Source organism: Accipiter gentilis, chromosome 6 (genome assembly GCF_929443795.1).
Source record: "Accipiter gentilis chromosome 6, bAccGen1.1, whole genome shotgun sequence".
NCBI classification, from domain to species: Eukaryota; Metazoa; Chordata; class Aves; order Accipitriformes; family Accipitridae; genus Astur; species Astur gentilis.
Genome location: NC_064885.1, coordinates 15,841,307 through 15,867,922, shown reverse-complemented (window position 1 = coordinate 15,867,922; position 26,616 = coordinate 15,841,307). Strand labels below are relative to the sequence as shown.

The 26,616-nt window shown below is 47.8% G+C and overlaps 1 protein-coding gene across 1 annotated transcript; it reads right to left on the bottom strand.

Moving 5' to 3' along the window:
- Window positions 1–411: 411 nt before the first annotated feature.
- On the bottom strand, window positions 412–21,133 carry KY (kyphoscoliosis peptidase). The gene is made up of 12 exons (XM_049802678.1): window positions 21,001–21,133; window positions 19,915–19,977; window positions 17,618–17,680; window positions 15,447–15,521; window positions 15,224–15,265; window positions 14,477–14,527; window positions 12,414–12,496; window positions 11,928–12,036; window positions 9,003–9,120; window positions 3,692–3,880; window positions 2,927–3,117; window positions 412–1,852 (listed from the first exon to the last, which is right to left on the bottom strand). The coding sequence occupies exons 1-12, from the start codon at window positions 21,131–21,133 to the stop codon at window positions 951–953; spliced, it is 2,019 nt and encodes a 672-aa protein (XP_049658635.1). The 3' UTR covers window positions 412–950.
- Between the last annotated feature and the right edge of the window lie 5,483 nt (window positions 21,134–26,616).

The window sequence follows — 26,616 nt, the reverse complement described above, 5'->3', positions numbered from 1 at the left end:
ACATCTGAATCATTTATGAAAATGTTGCTTGACCTTATGATGTGTATTTGTGGTGAGATTCAATAGAAGACCGCCTTTGCCTTGTGCATGTAGGGGTTTTCCAGGAGTATAGCACCAGATAGTTTTTTACGTGATAATGATGTCACTCAGGCTGCTATTCCACATAACCCCTTAAGTTTTTTAGCTGCAGTATTGCACAGACAAATGGGAGTAAGGAGTGATTTTTGAGAACTTTATTCTCCATTTTACTGTAGTTTTAGCTATGGAAACACCTGTATGCTTGAGATATGATTACAATGCTAATATTGCAGAAAAATGTTTACAGTTCAAATACTCTAATATAAAAACGTAAAAATGATTTTGTTTATTGTATTTAAGAGTCAGTGTAAAAAGTAATTTCGCAGTATCACTTAAATTTGTAAGACAATGAAGTGCACGAGAAAACTTCATGTTGTAGCTTCTTCCTAATACTTCTCTCTCCTGGGATGTATTTTGCAACTTGACTAAAGATATACAGAAACTCAGTTTAAGTTTCCTGAAGTTCCTCGTGTCCAATATTGCTGCTCAAAACCAGGGTGTAGTGGATTCTTCTTGGAGTAGCCATTGTAAGACTTTTCTTATGGTCCATAACTTTGAAACCAGCAATTGCTGCTGGCACAGAATGACCTATGGCCTGACAGTCAGTTGTTTTCTTCAAAATGTTTGTCTGGACAGTGTTACTGAAATGTCGGTGAGGGTTTCATTTAATTTCTTCCACTCCTGCTCCCTTCTTAAAAGGATTTTCTGCTTCTTTGAGCCCAAGGTCTTGCAAAAGCCTGCAAGTGTCGTCCTGCATTCATTGAAAGAACAGATTTGATAGAGAGAATGAGTGATCTCCTAAAGCTGTATTGGTTTTGGGCACATTGGAAAGGTTGGTTCATGCAGGTGAGTGAAAGAACAAGGAGGGGATGTTACTGGGTCTCAACTTCGTATTTCAGGACGTGTGAGTAAAAGCTGTGGTTAGCGTTCTCGTGCACCATCACAAACACCTCTCTGCATCCTGAAGTGTTGCAGGTTCCCTCCCAGTAGCCTCTGCTCTGGGTGAGAGGGTAAGTGTTCTCAGCTTGAACTAGCACCTTTGCTATCCCGTGCATTTTGAGTTTAAACTGAACATTGCGATTCGCTGGCAGCAAGCCGGAGAGCGGCTCCAGTATTTCATAGTCTTCCACCCACTTGCTGTAACTCTGAGGGAAAGCTGGCCACTTCACTTCAGTGTTCAGGCAAGCAATGAGGTAGTTGAAGATGTAGTCGTAATTGCCAGGATCTGACTTCTTCTTGGCATAGATTTTCAGAACAAAGTTCCCTGCGTGGGGGAGATGTATCTTCAACTCAATTTGGTTTCCACGATGGATTTGCATGATGTGCCGCCTTCTCATATCCTCTGTCAGGTTGCTGTTATCGGAGTGCAGGGAAGCTAAGATGCTTATGTCTTTGCCCAGGGTGAAGGTGACAGAACAGCGCCCATCGTTGGTGTGAATGATGGGGTCGGGGTGTGATGGCCTCAGGAACCCTTGCCGCTCTGTGAACCAGCTTGGTCCAACAGGCTGATGCAGGTCCTTTGGGAAACGCATGGCCTTGTCCACAGACTTGCACTCTACGACATACTCTAACACGCAGTTGTAGACATCTTCTGAGGCTTTGGAGGGCTTGGCAAAGATCTGCAGCTTGTGACTCCCTGTCTTCTGTGGGTAGATATCCAGCTTCATTCCGTGTTTTTTCAAAGTCATTAAACCATGTTCATCTGTTCCCTTCAGCTTAAACGTAAATAATGTGGCAGAACGGCAATCCACTGATACAGAGGCTTTTCCATTTACTATGAAATACAAAAGAAAACAAACCGCATAGGAGTTTCAGTACATTTTTTGCATGTACACCCTGTTCTGGGAAGACTAATCTGTCCCAATAAATTGCTGCATCTGTAATAGTAAAATAAAGAGCTGCAATTGACAGGTTATAGCTTGTCAGCTGTCTGCTTAGACCAGTGTCCCTCAAAAAGAATGAAGTGAAGAGTGGCCTTTGTTTTGGAGATGTGCATTTATCCTATTTTGATACACACTGAAACGGAGCTGTGGTCCTATAGAATATGAAAGCCTGTGCGAAATATAACTGAAAGTACCTTCAGCCCATGTGCTTGAGAAGGGCTTAATTAGATGTGATTAGACCTGATGGCTAGTCCAGTAGCTGTTCCAAGAAGCTTCAGAGAAAAGTGTAGGAACCTTCCAATACATAGATATGAGATAATTTACCTCCATATGAGCCTGTTTCCAAACAGCTTGAAGACAAAATTGAGTCCTAAAATGTTGTTGCCTTTAAGTTTTAACTCTGTGTTTGTTCTTGGCATTCATAAATTAGTTATCTAGTTAAATTCCTACAGCTCTTTTAAAATCTGAGGAAGGTGATCTTAAATGTGGGCCCTGTAGTTCAGTGGTGTTACCTGAATAGTTTTACGTTAAAAGAGCTGCTGGACTTACGCAGGTTGCTCAGTATTGCATAAAGAAGTGCCTGTTTATGCGTTGTTCAGTAATTCAAACTTTTGGAACATCATAAAAGGTTTTAATCTCATTTTCAAACCAGAGTAACTAATATATAATAGCAGTACTTCTAATTTTGCACTGCTGATGCTGGCTGATAGAGTAACTCAGCAGCTAACTGAGGCTTTCTTTTAGACCCAGGGGTTGCTACAATTTTTCACAGCTTGAACAAAAAAAGAAAAAAGACAGAAAAAAAGAAAGAAAGATGACCCTCCTCTGCCCCCAAGAGCTTTGAGTACACTCTGCTTGCCAGAACCAAGCTGGAAATATAATGCACTACATGCATGACAGTGTGTGGTAGATGTGGGCTTGCATAAGGAAAGATGTTTTGCAGCTTCCCCTCTGTGGGGTGTTACCTGTTTGGATGACAGCTGTCTCCGGGTGTGCGGTCAGTAGGCCCAACATGTAAAAATTACTGTTGTGCAGCATGTTGTTCTCAAAATCTTTCAGCGTCAGGGTTGGTTTAAGAAGCTGCCAGTTATTGTTATCTGGGAAGTGATTGTTAATGAACAGAGCCGGGTGAGTCAGAAAATAAAACTCATTGTACCTGGAAGAAAAAGGAAGAGATTAAAGGAAAATGAGTAATTACAAACAGTTAATTCTTCCCCTGCACAGTGGTGGTGGTTTCAGCAGGAGGAAGTCAGAGTGTTTTGGATTCCTGAGAAACTGAGATCGGTGGGTTTGAAATTCTACAGGCAGAGAAGGAATCTGAGCTTTGGACTTCTATTTCCAGGGCACATGCTGAGCTTTTGGATAAAACCAGGGTATTTGCACTACCCCCTGCAACCATGGGCTCCTGAAGAAGGAGGGAGGCACTGCTTGTTGTTTGAAAGTGTGGAGGCAGCCAGAAGCTATGAATCAAGTGCCACGTTGTGTTGCATAAACTGGATATGTGATAAGCAAAACAAGTTCACATTTAGCAATTATATGGCTTGCTGCTCAGGGCTGCTGCCTTCCTACAGGTATGTACTCCATCCCTTGTATAGGCAGCCCAGATAACCTTGCTCAAGGCTTTGGGTCTTGCTGTGGGACCTGTGTCACTGTTTGGTGTGGCAAACCCATCAGCTTTCCTTCTGCCTTTGTGGTAGGTTTATGTATTAACATAGAGGATAGTTCTTTACCTGAAGGTGAATTTGGTGAAAGAATCATCGACAGCACCACTTCCCCAGGTGCTATCGAGCAAATGCCACCTTCCATCAAGGTAGACAGCGTTCCAGGCATGGTCAGAGTCCCCTGTAAAGGTCTGCCCCATCTTGTACCCATACCCCTTGGAATATCCCGATAGCTTCATGCACTGGATTCCTGCAATACTAAAAGGAAACATAAGATGCAGCAGGAGGCTTCTGTTTTAAACCTGTCAGCATACTTTTGTGGAAAGACAAAAGGAGGAGCTAAGTCTGCAGAACTTCAGTCCTCTAGTCAAGTGGACCAGCTCCATCAGCTCCTCAGGTGCCTCCTTGCAGTTGAGTCCCAGGGAGTTAGGGGTTTTAAATGTCTGAGTGTGCAAGAGTACTTCTCTTTGAAAACTCCAACTTCTGACCCTTTTGACAGACTATTGTGCTAAATGCCTAGGTTATTGCATTTTTTAATTCTTTGGGAAGCTTGCTGTTAGCTGGGGTGCTGTATTTTTTTTGGCAGGGGGATCTCTGCACTTTGTACAGCTCTCCGCTAACTGCCTTCCTGTACCAGCCTGTCAGCCTGTACATCTAGAGACAGGCAAGTTCTCCCCTTTGACCACTGACACCACGTAGAGACTATTTTTCTGGGCTGTGCTAGTGAATGGTTTCATATGGGGTGGGCATGCAAGAGTAACTCAAGGTAATGATGCCTGCAGTGTTGGATAGGGGCTGTTTTTTCTTGTGGCCTTTGCACAGGGACTTGGAGAGAGCGTCCCACTGGACGAAGGGGCTTTTCTCTTCCAGTTTTTGCATATTCCCTCTCTCTTTGTCTAATGCACCATCAATTCAATGTTGTTAGAGGAGGATGACAAAGGTGAAGTGTGCTTAATTGCTCTCTGTCTTGTTACTCAGTGGAATCCCTTTGATGCTGTCCCCATTTAGCCCATGTAATTATGAGTTAAGTGTGTGTGTTCATGCTTGTGTTCTCCCTGTGATGGTAAGCCTGGTGTTTGACACCAGTTAAGATATCTTAGACCTCACGGGATTGTGGATGCTGATTTAGTTTCCTTAAAGAGTGAGCTTGTGCTTGCCCAGGGTATGAATTATTAAATAGTCTCTTTTTAAAAAACTAATGAAATACCTGTGTTGATGTGTAAATAAGATTTAAATAAGCACTGTGTTAATAAGCTCTCTGCTGTTGATAGCAATGGATTCTAACATTGGCATCTTATTTCAGCATTAATCTAAGATTGCTTCATTTAGAGGACTGTCTTTTGTGTAGGATGGTATTGACATTTTTCTTCTTCATTGAAAAGTACGTTAAATGGAACAACTACCTTAAGTAATAAACTGTGCATGCTTCAAGACCAAGATTGTCTGCATAATGTGGGTTTAACTCAGAAGAAAAGTGATATTTATGGGAGAGATAATTAGCACGGTTGTTAAGAAGTCACGGTCTGATAACAGATACTGGCTGGTAATTGGCAGTGCAGTAGTGCTTATAGGGAGGACTGCTTTTTTCATGGAGATGATGCTGGTTTAAAGGGAAGGTGGTCACTTCAGCTTCTCATACAGACTTACTAAACTCAAACCTGGACATCTTTGTGTTACTTAATTATTTGATACATTTTCTTTAAGAGTATCAAATTAAATTATTACATTCTTTCTTAAAGTCTTTAAGAAAGAGTATCAGAAATAAAATCACAACTGCAAAGGGCTGATTGAGAGCCAGCTGGGAGCTTACATTGGGTAGCCTGCAGAAAGAAGACAAAGTTAGACAGAGAGGAGAAATGTGGCAGTACCCCATCCCTGCTAAAGATGGCTAGCAAAGAAGAGGAGGGAGCATGGAAGCCAGCTCTTGTTTGGTGTGGGCTGTTAACGCAGCAATAGCGAGGCACTGCCTGTCGCACGAGGTATTCAAAACGAATGTGGCAAGCCTGGAAGGAATGCCATTGAGAAACCTGGTGTCACAGGTGGTCTGTAAAATCTTTGCCAGCCTGCAGTCGCCTGTGAGCCAAATTCTCATGTGGAACTGGGCAGTAAATCTGGAGCAACTCCACTGACAAGACTGGCGAGAGCTTGGATTTACATGATGTAACTGAGACTAGGCGCTGGCCCAGGAACTTTAAGGAAGGTTTGATCCTAGAAGTTTCAAAGGGGCCTAACAGGAGCTAACTACCAAATTCCTACTAATTTAATGGGGATTGGTATCTAATCCTTCTAGGCTTCTCTAGACACTCTTGTTAGCTGGGATATTTAAAGAGAACATTAAGGGACAAGTTACGCCCTTCGTTCTCTCTGTGCTCTCACTTACAGTGAATGTTAGCAAAGCAGCAGGAAAAGTTTGTGCTCAGCTGTGTTAAAAGTTCCCAAAAGAAAGGTCAGAGCATTTAAACAGTGGTCTCTCTAATAATGGACAGACAAAAAACCAGGCCACAACATCCTGTAAAAGAGCAATCCTGTACTGGTGAAAAGAGTGATTGTGTCTTTGTTCTTGTGTAAATGTTTTTATACAGTTAAATTAACCATGCAGAGAGAAGATTGAGGAGAGCTCCAGAAATGCTTGAAGTGGCAATGTGATGGTAGAAGATGACCTAAATACAAGGTGGACTGGAAGAACTTAATTAAGAAAGAGTTGGCAACATCTGCTTGGTGCAGCAAAGGAGGTTAAAAGCTAAATTTCCTGCTTCAAAAAGAGTAGGAGATAATCTGGATCTTGCTACAGGTGTTAGTGGAATTCAATGGCACCTTCTTCCCTTTGATTTCAGGTTGACTTTGATGATTTCATCTAAAAAAGAAGCAAACCTGGCTTCTCCAGAGGGAGACAGAATGGTTTATACTTGTGGTAGGTAGGTGTACACTTCTGTACCTGAAAAGAGGGAAAGCTACTGATTGTAGAAAACAGGAAAAGCAAGAGGATGTGAAACCTGGATTATTTGCAGACTATACTGATTTGGAGTGTGGTCAGCTTTGCTCCCAAAGGTCGTGCTGAAACCTCTTAAGTGCAAATACTTGTTTTGCCTCATTGTTAATTCTGGTAAGAGAGTTTCTCCCTAAGTCCAGACTGCTAGATTTTGCCCTAAATTGAATTCATCAATTTACACTCCCTGATTCACTCAGCCATGCTACCTCCTCAAGTTTGGTTGTCAGCTGAGAAGCTAATTCTTGATAAATGCTGCTAAAATATTGGTCAGAAGCCTGTGTTTACATTCATCGCTATTATTCCTGATGTTTGGAAACTGATGTTTTGTGGCTAGCTTTCCACTATCCGTGCCCACCTTTCCTCTGTGACAGGAGTCTCAGCTAATGGGAAGAAGTCTGGCTGCCAAAGCTGTGGTCGGAGGTGAGAGTGTTGTGTCTGCAACAGGACGACTTCTCTCTGCTGGCACTGGGACAAGTAGGACTCAATCAGTGTCAGCTGTTGACTTCAGCAGGACCTTTGGGGGAACTCCTGGTGACTGGCAAATTGCATTGTTTGTTAAAGTTGCCTCAACAGGAGCTAGGAAAAAAAGGTACGTTAAAAGACCTTTTTTATCCTCCCAAACTTGGCTCTGAAAAACCTTCATAAAAGACAACTGCTCTTTGCCTCTTGCCTTTATGCTTAGACTCAACATAAGACTTGAACAGCGCACAAGAAGAAGGGATGAGGAGATCCCCTTGCAAGGATGAGGAGATCCCCTTGCAAGGAAGGGGTGTTCTCTTTGGTCATAGTTTTTCAGGAGAGGAGCTAAACATTTAGCTAATATTTGACAAAATTAATAGGCTGGATGACTGGGAGGTTTCTTGAATCACAAAATGAATAATCAACCTGGAACTGAGAAATTCGGAGTAAATCAACAGAGCCTTTAAATAGGAAAAGATATCCTTGGAAATATTAATGTTTTTAATGAACTAAACATACGCTTTTTAATGAACAGATGCAAATTTCCCCCACTTAGAACTGTTAATAACTGTTCCATAAGATGCATTTATAAATTCTTACTTCATCATCCTATTTCTTTATTTTACTCTTTAGAAAGCAAGATCTAATATTGCAAGATATGTTATTGGTTGGAAGCATTCACCACTTTAACATCTGGCACAGTATTTTTTTTTTAATCTGTCCTTCTCCCTGTAGATTTTGTTTGTTTCATGGTTAAAACCTTCCCAAATCTTTTTGGATAATGTGGAAAGCCAATTGTTACTTATACATGCCAATTAATAACTGGTCTTTAATTTTTTTCCAAAGCTGTCTTGTAAATGGAAGGTGCTCCCTGGGAGAGCCACCTTGCAAGCCTGCACTCTTAGGAAACTACAGCATTGCTTTCTGACACTAGGAAGCCCTTCCAATCTTGTGTCCCTGTGTCGTCAGGTCCAGTTTTCTCCTCTTGGGCAACCCTTCTACATAGGGCTGGTCCCAAACTTGCCAGGCACCTTCATTGCCTTCACTACTCCTCTAAACCAAACTATTGCATGCAGCTGTGAGAGGTGAGATGCTGCTCCTTGCTGTGGTGTGTGAGGGTTGCCTTGCACAAGGCCATCTCCTTTCTTTCCTGGGTTGGAGAAACGTGAGGGAGAAGGGATTTGTGCTGCATTCATATGCAAGGCGCCTGTGCTCCCTGCCAAGGAAGGGGCTGTCTTTTCTCTGAAATGGCTTTGTGATTGTAAAGTCCTGCTTTGTGGTGGAAATCTGACTCATTTATGCAACTAATCCCCAGTGAAGTCAACAAGGTTTTGTAGACAGGAGAATGGATTTTAGTCATTAAATGCTGACATAGCTATAAAATGGGAATTGCAGTATTGGCCTCAACGGTGATGGACCTTGAGATTGACTGCAGAAAACGGTGCGGTAAGCGTGAGGCAGTGTCCCTGTGGTGCTTCTGTAGTGGAGGGGAGAGGGCATCTCCAGAAGGTTTTGGGAAAGCACCTTCTGGGAGTGTGCCTACCTCTTGCATGGGAACATGTTGGAGACAACACTCCTTGTTTAAGTCTTGCGATGCTTTTAACCTTCACATACAGATACTCAAAGGAAAAACCTGGCTTCTTCTAACCAAATTAGCTCTGTGTTTTCATCTGCCATTATGTTAATGCAATGCGAAGCTCAGCAGATGGCACAAAGCAAATTATGCTGGGGAGGGGAGGGTGGAGGAGGTGGAGGAGGAAGCAAAATTGACCTTTCTAGGACTTGCTGTTTTTCCACAGCATGGTTTGAAAGCTAAAGTTCCACGTCCTGCTTAAAGTCATATCAGTCAATGCAAAGGCAGACAGAATAGGCACAGAGATGACAATGAATGTTAACTCTCCCTGGCATTGAATGTTTCTGAGCTTAATTTACCTGCACATTTGTTCAAAGAGCCCAGCGTATCCCTCACAAATGCTCTTCCCCGTCTGAAGCACATCTATGGGTTTGCTCGACAGCTGGCTTTTGTTATGGTAGCCCACTATGTCGTATTCTGTGGGAAGGAACACAGACAAAAGTTCATCCAAAAGCCTGAGGCAATGGGGTCGATGGGCAGCAGGAGCAACGGTTGGATTGCTTTTCATCTCCGTGAGCGCAAGCAAAGAGAAACGAGCCGTGGCACGTGCTGTGCAAGGATGTCGTGGACAGCTGGTGGGGGGAGAGGGACAAGGTCTGTCTCTCATCCCTATTTGTTCTAAGCCTGGGCTGGGATTCAGCAGCTGAATCCAAATGGGAGGAAACTCTGCTTTTTTAGAGAAAGTAGGCCTCCCCAGGGGCTGCCGTCATGCATCTATGATCTCAAGAGCGCCCAGTAAAAACCAGAAAGCTCTGCATGTGAAGGAGTCAGACTCATGTTACTGTCAAAGGAAACCATTGAGCTTTTTGCACTCTTTACAAGCAATTTGTATTAAAAATATCCGGAAAGTAGCTTGTTGGGAAATACCGGAAATGATTCGTTGCAAGTGAGTCGTATTAATACCTGGAAGTGTAGGAAATCTTAATTTGTTTGAATGAATGCAGAAAAGCAGCACAGCAGGGTTCCTTCAGACAGAGCTTGAGGAACTGGTCTGGGAAGGTTAATTCAATACCGACCAACCTTGGTCATGTCCATAACCTCTTTCTTAAAATATGAACATATTATTCTGACAAAGCTCTAAGGAATGCTGCATCAGCTGATTCATCCTCCCTTTAATGCTGTGGAAGAGGGAAAAAAGCTGGCAACACGCTGTATTTGTGCTTTGATGAAATGCTGCAACTGCTTGTCTTTTATCTAAGGGGCTCAGCTGATGGCTGCCTCAGAGCTGGCTGGTGGGGCTGTAGGGAAAGGCTGGCTTTTTCCACCTGGGCTGTTAACTGGGCCACCAGCAAAACTGTAGAGCACTTTGAGAGGTATGGAGAGCTAGCTGGCTGCATGTGGCTCTGTATTTATGCTAGAAATGATAGATAAAATAATTTCTTTTAGTGCTGCACAGAGGTAGCAGTCCATTGCAGGCAGGGAGTTGAATTGGGTGGGCGGAGATATCCAGGGAGCAGTGCTCTCACTTAAAATCCAAACAAGGAAGGAGTTTATATTATCTATGCCCTTCCAGGATGGATATATGGCATTTTTGTGAGCCGATTTAAATTCCTAGCACTGTGTTTATTTCCCATGCATGTAAATAGGAGTCAATCTCTGCAGGAAGGAAGGAGAACCAGGGCTAAAATGGTGTAAAAAAAATCTTGTGGGGAGATCATAGCATACCTGTCAGGGATCAGAGACATCCTGTGAATGTGTGTTAAGGTAAATGGACCGACTCAAACCAGACTGGCCATCCCAAGCAGGATCTGGCCCAGGCAGTGGCAGGCAGAAATGAGTTAATAGTGTAAAGACTGAATGATCAGCAGCCGACGGGAGCTCGGCGCTGGGATGAGTCAAATGCTCGGTTTCAGGAAATGCAGTGAAATCAGCAGTCTGCATATTTAAGGGCAAGATTAAAGCTTCTTGGGATTGACCTAACTATGCTAACCGTGCAGTTGCTGGCCAAGCTCTGCTGATCTCAGTGGGTGTGAGATTAGGCCAGTGCTTCCCAAATTGCTCTTCTGCTCTCAGTCAGCTGGCCTGTTCAGCCAGTGAACCGTACCGCACCAGAGCCCATCAGGATGTGTAAAAGGTGAGCGAAAGAACAGCTGCACTTCTCCTCCTCTTCCCCCCAAGAGTTAATGAGAAAGAAACACTTTTGCATATGTCTTGCAAAATGCGATCATGTTGCACATCCAGTTTCCCCCCACCAAGGAGCCTGGGGTGGCAAGAAGTCTTTTGTCCCTTCTGATGTGCCAGATTGGAGAGGCTACAAATGCTGCCTCCTCCTCCTTCTTTGTCCTCTTTGCATCTCTTGGTTATTTCTGAAACTGCAGTGTTGCTTGCATTGGGGTTGGGTAGGAAGGGGCAGGGGAAACTGGGTGATTGCAGCTCTTGTGAAGGTTGAAAGGGTGCACGTACAGACAGGAATGGTGACCATGCAGGTGCCAGTGTGTTTTATGAAAGCTGGTCTCTCTGATGTGCTGTGCTGACATGGCTGATGGACATGTCAACAGGAGGAATGCAGTGAGGTACCAGCTAGAAACTGGAGTATGGTATGTATCCACAAAACACAGGGGCAAAGCTGGCAGCAAAACAGCCAAGAGACTGTCAGAGGCGAGAGGGCACCTCACCCAGGACGGGCTGTGCTCAGTGCTGCACTGTCCCGGCTGCTCCTTGCAAGGGGTGGTCTGCTGCCCAAAGAGGAGCTGCAGAAGCGGCTGTGATGACACCGAGCTGGACAAGGCAGCTTGATGGTTGCCGGTGGTACCTCCCAGAGCAAAGGCACCAGCATGCAGAGTGCACTGGGAAGGGCTGCATGGGGGTTGCAGGCATTCAGGACAGTGGTGGAGGTGAAACTTCTAGTGGCACTGGATGGCTCTGTATGTGGCAACCAAGCTGCCGGTGCTTGGCAGCCTGGCTTTGTGCTCCGGCTGCTTAGATGATAGAGACTTGTATGGTTACACCTTCAAATGAGTCAGGTAGGAGTTAGAGATTCATCATGTGGAAAGGAATCATTTACACAGAAACCTTGTAGGGCCTGGCAGTGCTAGGAGAGGGACTGTGGAAACAGAGATGCTGAGATGACCTCCGAATACGTTTCTGGATAAATACATCCAGAAAGCCTTCCTCCTACTCACCATTTGCAGCTAACCCACAAGGTGTACAGAGTAAACTGCAATGGCAGTGTAACAGGGGTGACAGCAACTGCCTTATCTTCTAAATTGAAGATCTCAACCTACCTATGTGATGGCATATCCACATCCATATGGCTCGGACTTTTTCCAGATCGGTCCGGGCTTGTTTAAGTAGGGCTTTAACGAGTTCCTCCACGCTGTTCTTGACATTTACCTGTTTGTGAGGAGGAAGCATTGCAAGATAGTGGTGAAGAAATTGCTATGGCAGGTCTCCCTTCCTCCCCGCTGCCTTGCTCTTCTAAAGCTAGCTTCACCTGCCAGGAGACTGCTCTAACTTGAGCTTCATTAAAAATAGAAATACAAAGCTGTAGTTCCACGTTTTGAGCGAGTATTTTTGGTCATAGTTTCCCTCCTAGAGTGGGATCTCTGTTGCTGATGTTTGCAGGGAAATGGTTTTTCACTTACTTGGGAGATTTTGAGGCATTTGGCCCAATAGCTCAGACTAAGCTGGTGTTAGTGCTGGTAGCTAGGTTTCAAGGAACGTCCCCACAGGGGAGCTGGGAGGAGGACAGAGGCAAAAGCAAGACTTACTTTTAATGCGTAGGCATCCAGCTTCTCAAATTGCTGCAGATCTACTGGCATGGATTTCAAAGAGGATTTGTCCCATGGATATACTGGGAAGAAATGAGTTGTCATTGTCTCAGATAGGGAGGGGGTATTTTTCCTGGCTGTACGCTTGAACGAGGGGACACTGCAGAGCTCCTGCCCAACCCGCGGAGGCATCCATCAGCGGGTGCTTAGGGAGCAGAGGACACGGAGGGCACTCACAGAAGGTCCCTGCCAGCTGCATTGAAAACAGGAGCCATCCTGTCTACTCCGATATAATTTGGGCAATGCTGGAGTGGGAGGTGCCCCTGTGTCTTTGGCACTGTATAACAGCATAGAAAATCGCAGGATATTATATGGAGATGCATGAGATATAATGCAGAAGTATCAGGGAAAATCTGTACTGTGGAAGCCCTGGCAAAAACATTTTTTTAAAAAAACCCAACAAAGAGCTGGATTTCTCCAGTAGTTTTGCTGAAAGCGATGACTGTTTTACATGGTAAAGGGCCATAATTCTGCACAAATTCAAGCACATGAGAAATGTAACATTGGGAGCAGTCGGACTGCAACTGGTGTGCCTACCCCACTGCATCTTTGCAGGCTGTAGGCTCCTGGTTCTACTCGGTATGAATGAAGGGTTAATAACTTGCCCTAATTAATCAGATAACTTATTTTTTTAACAGTCTCCATATGAGCTGACACTGTTCTCTCTCATCAGCGAGCCACCTGAGTGATGCAGCTATAGCTCGGTGCACAGACGTATCAGGTGGATGTCTCCCCTGGACCACTGTCTGCTCAGTCCTCCCTTTTCTTCTGAGCTGGTGAGAGGAAAATTGAGCTCTATAGCAATCTCTCCCCCTGTCATGTGCTGTCAAAGGCATTCAGGACTAAAGAGATTCTTCTAGCTATCTCTGTAGGATTGTTATTTCTCTGGAAAAAGGGATTTAAAAGAGATCACAAAGTGAAAATGCTGTTGTGCAACTCCTGAGCGCTGGGAGAGGTGAATGAATGGTGCCATAGGGCTGCTGTTTGCCTGGAGAGAGGTGACAAGAAGTAAATTGCCTTGGGCTGTGTGTGGGGGCACAGAGGCTTTGGCTGGTTGCGTACTGCTTTATTCGTGACCCTTGCTAAGTAAGCAGGACACCCCTCTGCTGCCTGCTCAGCAAGTACTGGTGGGAGTGGGATACACAGGAGGCTCTGAGAACATCTTATCCTAGCTGAGAAGCCGGCAGTGCTTCTGAAATCTATATTCATCACCTGCTACCTCTCCATCTCCCCAAATGGGGCTCTGGCCCCTTTGCTGCCAGCTCCAGCCCACTGGGGATGTGGCCAGAAGGTCTATTCCTGACTTGCAAAGGTGTTTTTTTTAACATGACCCCTGATTTTCTTGGAAAACTTTGCCCTAGGGAAGGGTTATGGGGCATCCTGCGTCCCGGTGAAGGTGCAGCCTGCTAGGTGGGATGCAGGTGCATCCCCATGCTGGGCAGGCACCTGTCTGCCAAAATCAGCGTGTAGGCACATGGCATCTGTTTCTTAAACAGGCTTGTTTGTTTATCTCAGTTTTCCCTGTTAAGGGCTATTATGCTGACCTAAAGAGAGATAAAGCAGATTTATGTGTTTAAAGGTTTCCACTCTCTACAGCTCTGAAAATTACTTCTTGCCTTTTGGGAACGGGATGGATTTTTAGGATTGGTTGTCAGGTTTTCGTCTTTGTCAGGTTAAAGCCACAGATGTGGGATCGGCAGTTAGGAAGTGTGCATCATGCCTGTTTCCAGAGTAGCCTTCCTCAGGTGTGGAGCCTTGGGAAGGTCTCGGGCGCATGTGACGTTCCCAAAGCCATCCCCACCTGCCGCCCCGATGAACAGGGAGTTGGGAAGCCAAAGGCTACTTGTGGTAATAGAAATGAAATCCCTTGTCTATGCACTTCAGTCTAGGCTTGCAGCAGGGCAAGCCCTGTTTATAGGACTTGATGGGCTTCCATCTGGGGCTGCCACGCATTGTGCCCCACCATGCCACTGGCGTGGGGTGAGGGGACTGCTGATAGTTACCATGCAGGTCTTTTCCTTCTGGCGGCCGTGGGGCTTCAGTCCTCTGGAAACCTAGCAAAGTGGAGAAGGGAGTGTGAGGAGAGCAGTTGTTGGCAGGAGAAAGACAGAAATAAGTGATTCTGGGGAACAGACTGGGTGGAAAAAGCTGAAATTCAGGCTTTTCTTTGCCCGTTCCCTTGCATTCGGACATGGATGTCAGCACCCTGTGGAGCGTGGGTGCCAAGGGGAGAGGGATGAAGCAAGCTGCCTGGACCGTGGTGCGCTCTGCATCCCCTCCCCACTATCCTGTGGCTCTGCAGACGCTGCATTCCCCAGCAGTCAGGCATCTCTTGTTCCAGCCTGAGGGCTGGGGACAACAAACCCCTGCCCACCACCTGGCCAACCCCCCTCCCCAGGCATGGAAGAAGGGAGAGCTGAGCTCCAGAGCTGTTAGATGATAACCCTGTAGAGAGCTCTGTGGCAGTTGGAGGATTTTGGGGGGATGCTGCAGACTGTCACCACCTCTCTTGTCCCAGGGCTGGAGGAGGAGGAGCTTCCCCCCTGACCCGGGAGCAGAAGGATCCTCAAGCCCCAGGTGCAGGCAGGGTCCAGCAGCATCTGCCTGGCAGGCAGAGCAGGCAGAGGGGTTGGCATCCTCTCAAGAGCTTCGAGCCCCTGTGGGGAGAAGGGAGCCTGTCTCCTCCTGGGAGCAACCTCCTGGGCGAGGGCTAGCTTGGAGTCATGCACCGTGGTAGAGCAGAGCCTCACCTTTGTTGTCCTGACCTCTCAGGCTGGGCAGTCTCCGGGGACCTGCAACAACCCCGGCATGCTTAGTGCAATCACCACAACCCTTACCCTGGCTCGAGGGCTGCAGCGTCTCCTCGAGCTCCTGGGCTTCTTGCCCTCCCTATTTCTGCAAAAAAAAAGGACGTGGCCCCTTCGCCGTCCCACCCTTGACCCGCTCAGCCAGGTTTTAAAGCCCGGGCTGTACCTTTTCCAAAGGAGAGTTTCTTGAAGAGTTGTGGGGTGGTATCCTTGGGATGAATCTCCACCGTCACTTGGGTTCCTGCAAGAAACGATGGCAAACTCCCTAAGAAAGGGAAGACTAACCGGGACGCAGAGAAGAAGGGCAGGATTGCCTGGCAAGGCATTGCTGAAGCCAATTCTTAACTTTGGCAAAAGAAGTGGCAGCTCTGGCGATTGTGAAGGTACCAAAGTGCTTGGGTTTCCAGGCAAAACAAAGCACCCTTAAGATAAACTGTATGGTCAGAAAGCCTACGGTCACCTCCGGTGTGATTTGTAATTCTCAAAAATTAAAAGACAGCCTATTATAGCCTAACAGGTGATAAAGCAGCTCATAAATAAAGCAGAAGTCCTCAGTGAGGACTATGTGGCAGCTTACAAAAAATGGTTTATCACTGTATTAAATAGCTCTTGATGGAGATACAGTAAGCAGAGAATCAATTTCTTTCATTGATTTTTCTTGGAATCAAACAGAAAAAGGCTCAGAGCTATGAGAATGGTTTGACTTGTGATATTAAAATTTTTGGCAAAGGCCATTGCCTGTAAGAGGCAGCGCCCTGGCAGAGCCAGCTGCAGTCCAGGCGTGCTGTGGGACTTGTGCTCTGCACGCCATGATGGTCCAGAACAACCTCAGATGGAAATCTGGGGGTCTTGTGTTTAAAATTTCATAGAGAGAAGTACAAGGAAAAAAGTTAGGGAGTATAAGAATTATCTGAACTTTTTGGAAAAGACTGCATTTTTTTGGCAAGTATTTCAGAAGATTTTGCAGCCACCGAGGTTCCCTGGAGGAACTCGGCATGCTCATGGGCTCCCCGTTTCAGATCAGACAGAGGTTACTTTGGAGTCTGAAGGTCAAGATATTAATGCACCTTGGGGCTGCCATCCAGTTGCACGTGCTACCTCCTACAATTTTATCGAGAGTCTTGTGACATTTGGGGTTTTCCTTGAAAGGCAGCTCTTGGAACCAGCTAATTAGGTAAGAATCTGCACTTTCATCAGAGTATAAGTTTTTCCACAGCATTCAACTTTAGAAAAAGTTAAGCATCTCCTGTGATTGTGCAGAAAGGGTTGATGTCCTTTAAGCCCCAAAAGCAGAAGGCAAGAAAAACTGTAAAACTGTAAACCCCCCCTTTTAAATCATAGAGCTTGACTCCAATTCTGGGATGATTGCAGATATCCAGGTGTCAAGATTAGAGCCAGCTGGTGTATTTTGTCAGTTAATTCAAAGGTAAAATGAAGTTGTTTCTCAAAGGGATGACTTTGTGCAAATGGTATGATTTCCTCAAGATTTTTAAATTTTCAGGAGTCCCTTTTTATTTCTCAATATTATTTTTAGCTTTGGGGTTTTGTGGGTTTTCTTGCCAACTTCCACTTTCTCAGTTTTTCCCCATAAATTAAAAATCTTCATTTTCAAGGAACAAATTTAACGGTGAGGAATGCCTTCTTCCAGTAAGTTTAAAAGGTATTTAACAAATGAAAAAAATGTAATTCCACAGAAATTTTTCAAAGTGCTACATGCATTTCTTTAAAAACTAATGGTATGAAATGGTTACTGATGTTTTTATGACTTTTTTTACTATTCCTAATCAAGATTTCCTTCATAAAGAAACACTTGCTCTTCTCCTCCTTCTCTGTGGCCAGACCAGTCCTTGGCTAGCGTGTGCTCTGGGGTGCAGCTGGCCCAGCACTGTCCCTGCTCTAGTGCAGATATGGCTCCTTGCGAGGATCTACCCTATGAAAGGACTTCTGTAACCAGCTGTCTTAAGCTAAACTTCTGCCAATATTATTTCTTCCAGCCCTTGCACCCTTCCATCAGCACTGGAATAGCTGACATCGGCAGGAGTTAATGTTCTTACCATGCTTTCCAATTACATCTATGCCATGTCCTGGTGATCAGGGGATGGTGGAAACCCAGGTGCCCCAGGACCCACCTCCATGCATCCACACTGAAAGACCCAAGGATTCTCCAGGCTTCCCTTGGATTTTTAATTCTTCATGCTCAAGATCACAAAATTGTCGAGGTGGGGCTTTTTGCTCTTTTGGGGTGTTCTGAGGTTATTTTATTACAGAAGAAACTTGAGCGGGAACTCACTGAAGCTCTGCTCTGAAAAAAACTGTATCCCTTGGGTCGCCACTTACCTTCATTAGAGTATGAAGTAACGGCTTGTGCCTGCTTGCAGGACTCCCTGGAGACTCGCCGGCCTGGTTGCACAAAGGAAAAACATCTCAGTGCCTTGAAGAAAGCAAAGGTGCCCGGCGCAGAGGTGGATTAAATCTGTGCCTTTGCTCGGCAGTGAAGTAAGTAATGACACAAGAAGCCTGAGCCAGTTCTCCAGCTTTGAAGCCCAATTGCTCATGGTCCAGGGGTGCCTGGCCCCTCTCCAGAGGGCTGCTCCAGCCTGGGGAAGGGCTGGAGTGGGTGCTGCTGCTCAGGGTGGGAGGTTAGGGTGCTTGGACCAGTGGGTGTGTGTTTACATAGGTGGATGGGAGGGAAGGGCAGCACGGCGGGGCTTGGAGGCCATGCGGTCCCTGAGTGGGAGCACTGGTGTGATTGTCAGTACCTCATCCTCATCTTCATCTCTCTCCTCTGTGCTCTGGAAGCCCCTGACTGTCTCAGTGATGCTGGCTGGCCCTGGGGTCCCTGGGGCAGAGGGAGGTGAGTGGAGAACCTGGCGTGCCTGGGGAATTGCAGGCAGCATAAATCCATTCCCCTCGGGCTGTGCTGACAGTTAGCAGGGCGGTCAGCAAATGCCAGGCGACACTGAGCCCTAGCTCCCGCGTGGCTTTGGATGCTCGAGCCTTGCTGGAGGCAGGGTGGACGTTGGCCAGGGCGATCCCTTGCTCTTTTTCAAAGCGTCATGGAATCACCGTCCTGCCAGCCACCAGAGACCAGCACAAGGAACCTGTTTTTTCATGGCTCGTCCTGAAGGCCAGCTACCAATCGTACCTCGTGGCTGTGACAAGGATCAGGCCCGTGAATGATGGGATTTTGTGGCATGGCATGAGGCCGCAGCCGGTTTGCCTCGGTGGGCTTGGGGTGAGGCTTATGTAATACAGTTTGTAAATATTGTGGCAGCACCAGCTGCTCTGTGGTGTCACAGGCTTCATCAAGATGCTAACACGGCTGATTAAAGGGGAATTTATTAACCCCTGTGGTGCCAGAGGAGTGAAAGCTCTGCCTGCTCCCTTGGCACCTGAATTCCTTGGTAATCCCCACAGGGATTTAAACTGCCTAAGGTAGAGCTGCAACAGAAGGTTTCCCATATTGCATACTAAATACTCCTGCCATTAGTTAGGCACGGTAAATGATTGACACTGTCCTCTCACTCATAATGGAGGCTCTGACTTGTGCTCTGCAGCTCTGGTTGCGGACCCTCTTGAGCATGATGGAGGAGTGAGAGAGAGAGTGTTAAGTATTTATCTGCTTCCCAGAGTGGAGTCTTTTGTTATCATCTGGTGTCTGAGACCACCAGATTTGTAAAAAAACCTCCAAAGTTGTATCTTGCCATGAAATATTGCTCACTCACAGTCTGTGAGAGCCAACCAGCCACCACTGATTTCAAAGGGGCTTGGATCAGGGCTCCTATTGAGCACTGTCCTGGGCACAGCCGTGGCTTTTGTGTGCTGCTATTGCTTGGCCTGTGGACCTGTTTGGTACCATGAGAATTACCTGTTGTCTTGCTTTACCTTTGCCCCCCACCTTTCTCTGCTAGACATCACATTAGGCTTAGACTACCAGGAAAGCAAGTTGGATGGTCTGATTCCCTTCCCCTGGAGCTGCTCTGACCTGTTGCATTGCGGTCCAGCAGCCTGGCTGCATGTGGCCAGGGGTGACCTCTTCAGATGTTCCTTCTGCACTGTTTCAGGGCATAGGGGTGAGGAATTGGCAGGGGAACATTCAAGACTAGCAGCCACATCATTCCTGGATAGCAATCACACCTGCCTTGTATTCAGCAATCTCTGAGCGGGGGAGATGAAGAAAGGACTGGTTGACAGACGGATTGAAACCCCAAAGGTTTCTTGCACACCCCAGACCCTGCTTAAGCTGTGTGAGTGCTGGGGAAGTCTCTGGAAGGTCTATCTGCAACCTGAGCAATTTGGGGCACTGAATTTCCCCTGCCATCAGCTGTCTGTGAAACGTAAGAGCTCCGTGGCAGCTTGCAGGAGAATCCCCTGCAGATGGCTGTGCATGGGCTGTATAGCGCTACCAATGTGCATCCTGGCCACGGGGCAGAGGAGAGCACGGAGGGGATGCTTCTCATGGCACATGGCCTGAGGCCCTCCACGTGTCTCCACTGAAGCCCCCCAAAGTGCTGGAAAGGGATGGGTTGTTTCGAGCATGTTTATGCTCGAGAGGCACAGCTGGGTGCTGAAAGCTTGCAAATGGTTTTTGTGTACTGTGGTTAGTTTATCCGTAGAGCGAGAAGATGACATACCGTTAAGGTCTCTCCCCTGAGGTGGCTGTGACTGGCTATTTCCATTTCCATCATCCTGCAAACCTGTAAAATATAAAGGTGAGATTGGCAGGCTGTCTTCCTGTAGTGAGGTTCTGGCACTGCCCGGAGGCCAAGCACCCCAAAACCTTTCATGTAACCCGTCATTCCAGCTGAAACGAGTTGTCATCAGGATCCACCTTCCCTGTCTCATCTGCAGCATTTGTTGCAGCCACTGTTGCTAAAGTATGAAATACTAGGAAGAAAGTGTAATAGTCCAGGTCTAAGTTGCTTCAATAGGGGGCTTGCTTGTATTTGGGTAGGTGCTGGATGCTGTGTTAGATGAAGCATGAATACAACTTCTGTGTCAGCTTTGCCTATCCTTGTTAGCCTGGAACTGATTGAAAATCTAGCTTTCCCCCAAGGCTTTAGAGCAGGAATACTCCCTTTTCTCCTTTTACTTCTGCAGAGAGGGTCCCCTTAGAGTTGCAGAACACAGCCTTAGCTTTTTGGAAGATCCCTTGAAGGATAGGAGCTGGGCCAGGGAGACTGTCCCAAACTGTAGCTATAAATGGCCCAGGGCAGTCATCCTTGGAGACAAAGCCTAGACAAAGCCTAGGCAACAGTTTTGCCTCGTACTCCGTTGTAGTAGGCGCTGGTCTGGGGTGAAACTGCTGAGCTCTTGCCCTGCTCCCCTTGCACAGCCAAGAGAGCCTGTGGAGGCATCTCAGGGCCACTACAGGGCAGAGCAAACACGGTCCTCAGATTAGTACCCGTGTGTATGTCACCTCCTCCTGCACCCTGGGTTGCATGCACCAGAGCCAGACACCGAGCAACATGCAGCATGCAACTTTGCACAAGCAAGGGCTGTCCTGCACCAGGAGGACCAGCAAAGGCATGCTGGGTTTCTACAAAAAAGTTTGAAGTTTGGGGTTTTGCAGCATGTCTGCAAAGGAAAAGAGGAGAAGGCGGGGGGGGGGAGCCCAAACCCTGCTCCAAAGCTGCTGCTTCACTTCACCATCTCCCGGGCAGCCGGTGCAGCACCTGCCACCCTCCCCTCCCTCGCACCGACTGCAGGCGGGACGTTACCTGCGCTTCGGCTGCCTTCCGTCTGCCTCTCTCTCTGCCCTTTCTGCTTGCTCGCTGTCTCCTCAGGGTGGACAATAAGCAGCAAATTGATCGTGACTGCACTGGGATCTGTCTTAAAGTCCATGGTACCCATCAGAGCATGGCCAGGGCGTCAGTCCTCCTGTGAAGCTGCTGCTGCTCCGAGCTGCTGTGTGTGTTTTCCACCCTTGGAAAGGCAAGCGCGCTCCCCCCCAGGCTGCAGCACCAGCGGGCTGGCCCTGCCAACTGCACCATGAGTGCTCTGCCAAAGCCGACCCTAATGAAGAGGTTACAAGTCACCTTTGAAAGGAAATCACAGGAGGGATCCGTTTCCTAAAGCAGAGGAAGGAGCGGCGTTTCAGCTGGGGAGGGGGGTCTGGTTTCAGAGCGTGCCCCCGGCTCACCCTCCCCTCTCTCTGCCCTTTTCGGCTTTAAGCACTTATCTACGTTCAAATCCCCCAGCAGCACTGGTCACTGGGTGAGGGGGGGGGGGCTCGCTTCCTGGCGCTGGCAGAAATCCTTAAAAGGCTTTCTCTTTTGATCCTCTCCCTCGGCAGAAACTTAAAGGATGCTTAGGAGTATAAATAATAACTGCTGCAGGAGGAGGGGAGTGGAGGGCAGCAACTGTGGAGGGCAGAAAGGGGCTAGAAATGGGGCACGAGCAGCCATTTGCGGCAGGGAGGATCAATCTTTGCAGGGCTGCTTGGCGTGCAAAGTGACAGTAGCGAAGGGAATCGCAGGGTGCAAGCCAGACTGTCCCAAAGGAGCCAAAAAAAAAAAAAAAATCAACCTCCCTCTGCCCCCATCAGCCTGCGAGCCCAGCTCTTTGGGGTAGCTGGAGACTGCTAATCAAAAAGGAAAGTAGTGCAAATCCCCAGCTTTCTAGAAACTGTCCCAGCCTACAAAATGGGGGACAAGAAGGGTTACAGTGCAGGTTAGCAACTTGGCTCAGCTGGTCTCTGCAGCTCGGAGAAGGGGCTGGCAGGGAGACGTTTTCTAATTTTACCGCTTGGCCCCCGTCCCGCTTGCGCTGCCAGCCCCGGCTGGCTTGGCCGGTGGTCCCGGGGGAGCGATAGCACCTGTGGGCTGAAGGGCTCTCCAGCAGTGTTAGGAAGGGCTGTGGGGGTGCAGGAGGCACCAGCTGGCGGCGGTGGTGGGGGGGCATTGGGAGCTTGGCACCGGCAAGGTGCCTTTTTGCGGGTGTCGCGAGTGCTTTTTGGGCAGGAGTGTGAGAGCACTGGGTTCCTCTGGCTGCGAGCTGGGGAAGTTGGTGTCCTGGATCTGCAAGCAGGAGCTGGTACTACTGCCCGGTGTTAAGTTACTCATGTTTGGAGACACGGGTTTTCCCCGTGGATCTCTATATAAATCCTGTTCCCTCTCAATCTCCTGCCCCTTTTCTGTTCCTGACCCCCTTCCAAAGCACGGACAGCCGATATGCCCCCGTGCTTGCCTGCAAATCCAGCCCTAAGCAACTCCTCAGCATATCCAGAAATAGCGTGTATGTGGCTGTGGGGAACCTTTCTCCATCCTGCCTTGCTAGTGCACCTTTGCATGGTCCTGCACCTGCTGTGACCCTCTGGACAGTGCCTGTAGCATCTCTGCCAAGAGGGGAGCATCAGGGATGGGACGTTGCATGTAACCCCCAGTAACACAGTGAGAATCCCCTGCTGGGGATGGATAATATTGTTGTTGGGGTCCGGGTGGTGGTTTTGCCTTTTAGTTCACGCATTGGAGCAGTTTTAGGTTCAGGGGTCTCTGGTTCAGCTCTGGCTGTAAGGAGCTAGCTGGAGGTAGTTAAACCTGAGGAGGAGGAGGGAGGGAGGGACAGATGGACACTCAGACGTGTTGGGCTCTGCCAGGCAGACTTTCCAAGCCACCTGGGGCTTGCCTGTCTCCAGTTCAGGTCCCCGAGATTTATGGCTGGAGTGACTTTCTAATCACAGTTTTGCCATCTGCCTGTTGGCCTTTAGCAAACCCCTCTCACCTGTCACGGAGCCCTGCCGCTCCTGCCTGCTCCTGCCTGCACCACCCGGAGAGGAGCACCCTTTCCTCCCCATTGCCCCTGCCACTCGTCTGAGGTGCAGCCCTTGTTCCTGCGGGTCTCTTCTCCCTCATCCTCCCAGGTGGGACTGTTTTATCTCCTGAACTACTCATCAGCATGGCTGAATCCGAATTCTGGTGTCCTGCACCAAACTCTGCTCCGGCCAATGTATCTTCCCACCAACCCACTTTGCTCTGCTGCTGTCTCTTGTCAACAGTGATTTCCCTGCACGTCCTGGCCTCACTCCTCCAGCAAAGCAGCTCACTCTTCTTCCAGGTCTGCTCTTAACCTCGTTCCTCTCCAGCTCCAGAAAGGTGATGGCTCGGTGACAATGAGAAGGAAAAAAAAAATCTGGCTGTGGACATTCGTAAAAGAAGGTTTCAACGGTGCAACCTAAGTCACACTGAGCACATGAGCTGAACTCAGTGCAGACACCCAAATGAATGTTGTGGTGGCACCAGCTGATGTTAAGCTGATGCATTTCTTCCTTGGCAGCTCTGAGCTGGAGCCTCCGCAGCCGAGCACGTGGCCGTCGCTGCTTCGGTTGCTGCTGGCGCTTTCCTTCCTGGCGGACTGTAAAAATTAGTAGGGTCTTATTTCTCTTCATGGTGAGCCGGCTGCTTCTGGCCCAGCTGCCCACAGGCAGCAGTACTGTAGGCTGAGCACCACTCCGCTGTCTTTCCTCCGATGGCCTCAGCTGCCTTCAGCCAAAATGTGTTTCACAATGAAAGCATCTGCAGGAAGGTTCTGCTTTCCTAGAAACAACTATCATCGGGGAGAAGTGTTTTCTTTTCTTCTATCTTTTTTCCCCAAAAAAGGATACCTTGAGAGGGGAAAGGGAAAGTTTCTGGTTGTGTTTTTACCACAGTGCCATGAGCACGAAGGCAAAGGCTTTGCTTTAGGTGGGTGCTGCTACCGCCCGCTGCAGCAGCAAGCCCTCATTTGAGAGGTTTATATGGCCATGCAATTTCTCATGCATGGCAAGCCTGTCACTGGCCTGAGATAAGGTCACGACCAGCAACACCTGTCTGTGTGCCAGGATATTTTTGAAGCAAAAAAATTTTACATTTTGAGGAGGGAAAGGAGAAAGCCTTTTTTTGCTGTGTTGATTTTAAAATAAAGGCGGCTCTTTGAATTTGCTGTGGGATTTAAAATGTTCACCTAAGTCCCAGGGAGATGAATTAATGGCCAGAGAACAAGAGAAGCTATCAGAGTGGCATGATTACATGTATTTACCACATGGATGTCATTTCTCCAGGGGTGATCTGGGGGACAGAGAGACCGTACAAATGTAGAGCAAGAATTAGGTTATTTGAATCCCATTGGGTAGAAAGGAAAATTGCAGGCTGCGTTCCCCAAGAAAGCGTTTTAACTCTTCTGCAGGTGTTTTGCCTTTGCTACGTTCCATAAAGGCTCCAGCAGAAGGTGTGGTGGGAAGATGCCCTGCCTCCACTGCACTGAAGGGTGGCTGCTGGAGAGCTCGGCCCTGCTAGGGCCGTGCTTGAGGGTGCCCAAATGCTTTTCCAAGACTGTTGCAGATGCCTGCACCTGGAAAAAGTGCGAGGGCTGCCCTTCTCCTTGGTGCAGAGGTGCAGGGCTTGTTCTCCTGATCTGCTCTCGCTGTCCACCCTGGGGAAGATGGCTTACACCCTGGTGGTACAAGGTCTTCTCCACTCTCTGGAGAGGAAGCCTGGGCATGTAACTCCAGCGGAGGCAATGCCAATGTCATCTAAAGATGAATCCCAGCCTCTTTAGTTTAGTTTGGAACTAACATGCCCTTGATGACACCTTTGGTAATTGGCTAATATTCATGGTTTTAAAACTTTGGCCTTTCAGTTGATGCTTACTGGTTCTTGTGTTATGACAAATAATATTCCCGTTTCTTCCACCTGTGCCATTCATGAAGGCATTAGTGGTAGTCACCTCCAAGCTGTAGAACCTTTGTGCAGGAGTTGTTCCCTGTTGCTGCTCCTCCTCCTCTGTGCCATTGTAAGCTCTACTGTACCCCTTTTGAGATGTGAGACCAGGGCCAGACATGCAGCTCTGTGTGCAGGCATACCGATGATTTCTGTCTTGTTCTCCACGCCCTTCCTGTTAAAGTTCTGTCCCAGCATTAGCTTTGCTTTGTTCGCCTGCTACCGAGTGGGTATTTTCACAGAACTATCCACAAAGGCTCCCAACATCCATCTCTCAACTCAGAATAGCTCATTTAGAGCCCATTATTGTGTGCATGTGCATATATATTTGGAGTTAGTTTTGATTTTTTTTTTCCCCGGCATTACTTTGCATTTGTAGACATTGAATCTCAGCTGCCATTTTCTCTCTCAATTGCACGTTCACTTTGGAGTGCCAGGACACATTTGTGTTGTATAATGTATTACAATTGCACTCTGATGAGTTTTAATCTACTCTTTTGGCCTGCTTGTCCTTTCTTACTCCCTCCAACAGAGCTGCAAGACGCTGCGCTTATTCTCCTCCCAGCGGCTTCCAAACCACAGATTGCTCAGATGCTCTGTTCATTTTGCAGCTTCTGCTGTGTCAGCAGCTGTGCTTTATGATTTAAGACGGCAGCAGAACTTTCCACTGAACTATAAACCCGTGTATTCAGTTTCCTGGTATCCACACAACCGGGAAGCTAATAGATGGCTGGGATAGTCCTGTGAGGAGAGGTCAGGACGTATTTAGATTGCAGGGAGACAATGAGGGTTGGTGCACAACTGAATTGAATGCTGCGGCCCCCAGGAACAGACACGGCAGGGGGATGCTTTGAAGCTGGAGTCTACCTGCCTTGGGGACATAGCTCTCTGGGGAGAGCCTCTGGCAGGAGGTAATGCATCTTCGATGGGGTTGCTGGCCCATAAGCAACAAGCCTGGTTGGCCCCTGGCTAGTGATATGGCACAGCACTTGTTCCACGGGGGAGCGTGCACCTCACAGCACAGAGATGCTGGAAGCAGCTGTATGACGAGTATGGAGCTGGGTGAGGAGCGGAGCTGTGGCTTAGGGAATGCGAGTGTCACATCTCTGTGCTCAAAGAGAGGACTGCGAATACTTCTGCAGGTTTCTGCTACTTTCCCTTTTTTTCAGTGAAAAACAACATTGCCGTGATGATCGCTGCTCTTTGTTCCTTGAAGAGCAAGCTTTCAGCAGCTGAAGATTCAGCAGATGTTTTGCTAAGGTTTCTTAAAAACGAAACCCACCAACGTTAACGCCCTGTGGCAGAGACCTGCAGGAGTGGCCTTGTGTCCTTGGCTACTTTGGGTTGCTTTGGCAGGGTGCTCTTCTTTCCCTCGCACGGTGGCAGCTGGATGCCGCTCTGCCTGCAGCACCAGCAGCTGAAGGCAGGGCTGCCTCTGTCCCCAGCTCGCAGGGCTGCTGGAGGGAGGGAGGGGGGCTCTTGGCAGGACATTCGCCACCAAAGGTTGCCAGGGCTGGAGAGCTATGCTGCCTTGTCTGTCTGAGCACGGATCTGTTGACCTTCAGTGTGCTGCTTGGCTTATGTTTTGTTGCTGGCCTTTCTAGACGAGGCTAGCAGTTCTGGCTGGGCTGCGCACGGTCA

Coding starts and splice junctions, on each gene's coding strand:
- KY (XM_049802678.1), bottom strand. CDS start 21,133: ATGGGTACCATGGACTTTAAGACAGATCCCAGTGCAGTCACGATCAAT. Junction 15,522..17,617: donor TACTTCATACTCTAATGAAG/GTAAGTGGCGAC, acceptor CGTTTCTTGCAG/GAACCCAAGTGACGGTGGAG. Junction 3,118..3,691: donor TTCACCAAATTCACCTTCAG/GTAAAGAACTAT, acceptor TTTTTCTTCCAG/GTACAATGAGTTTTATTTTC.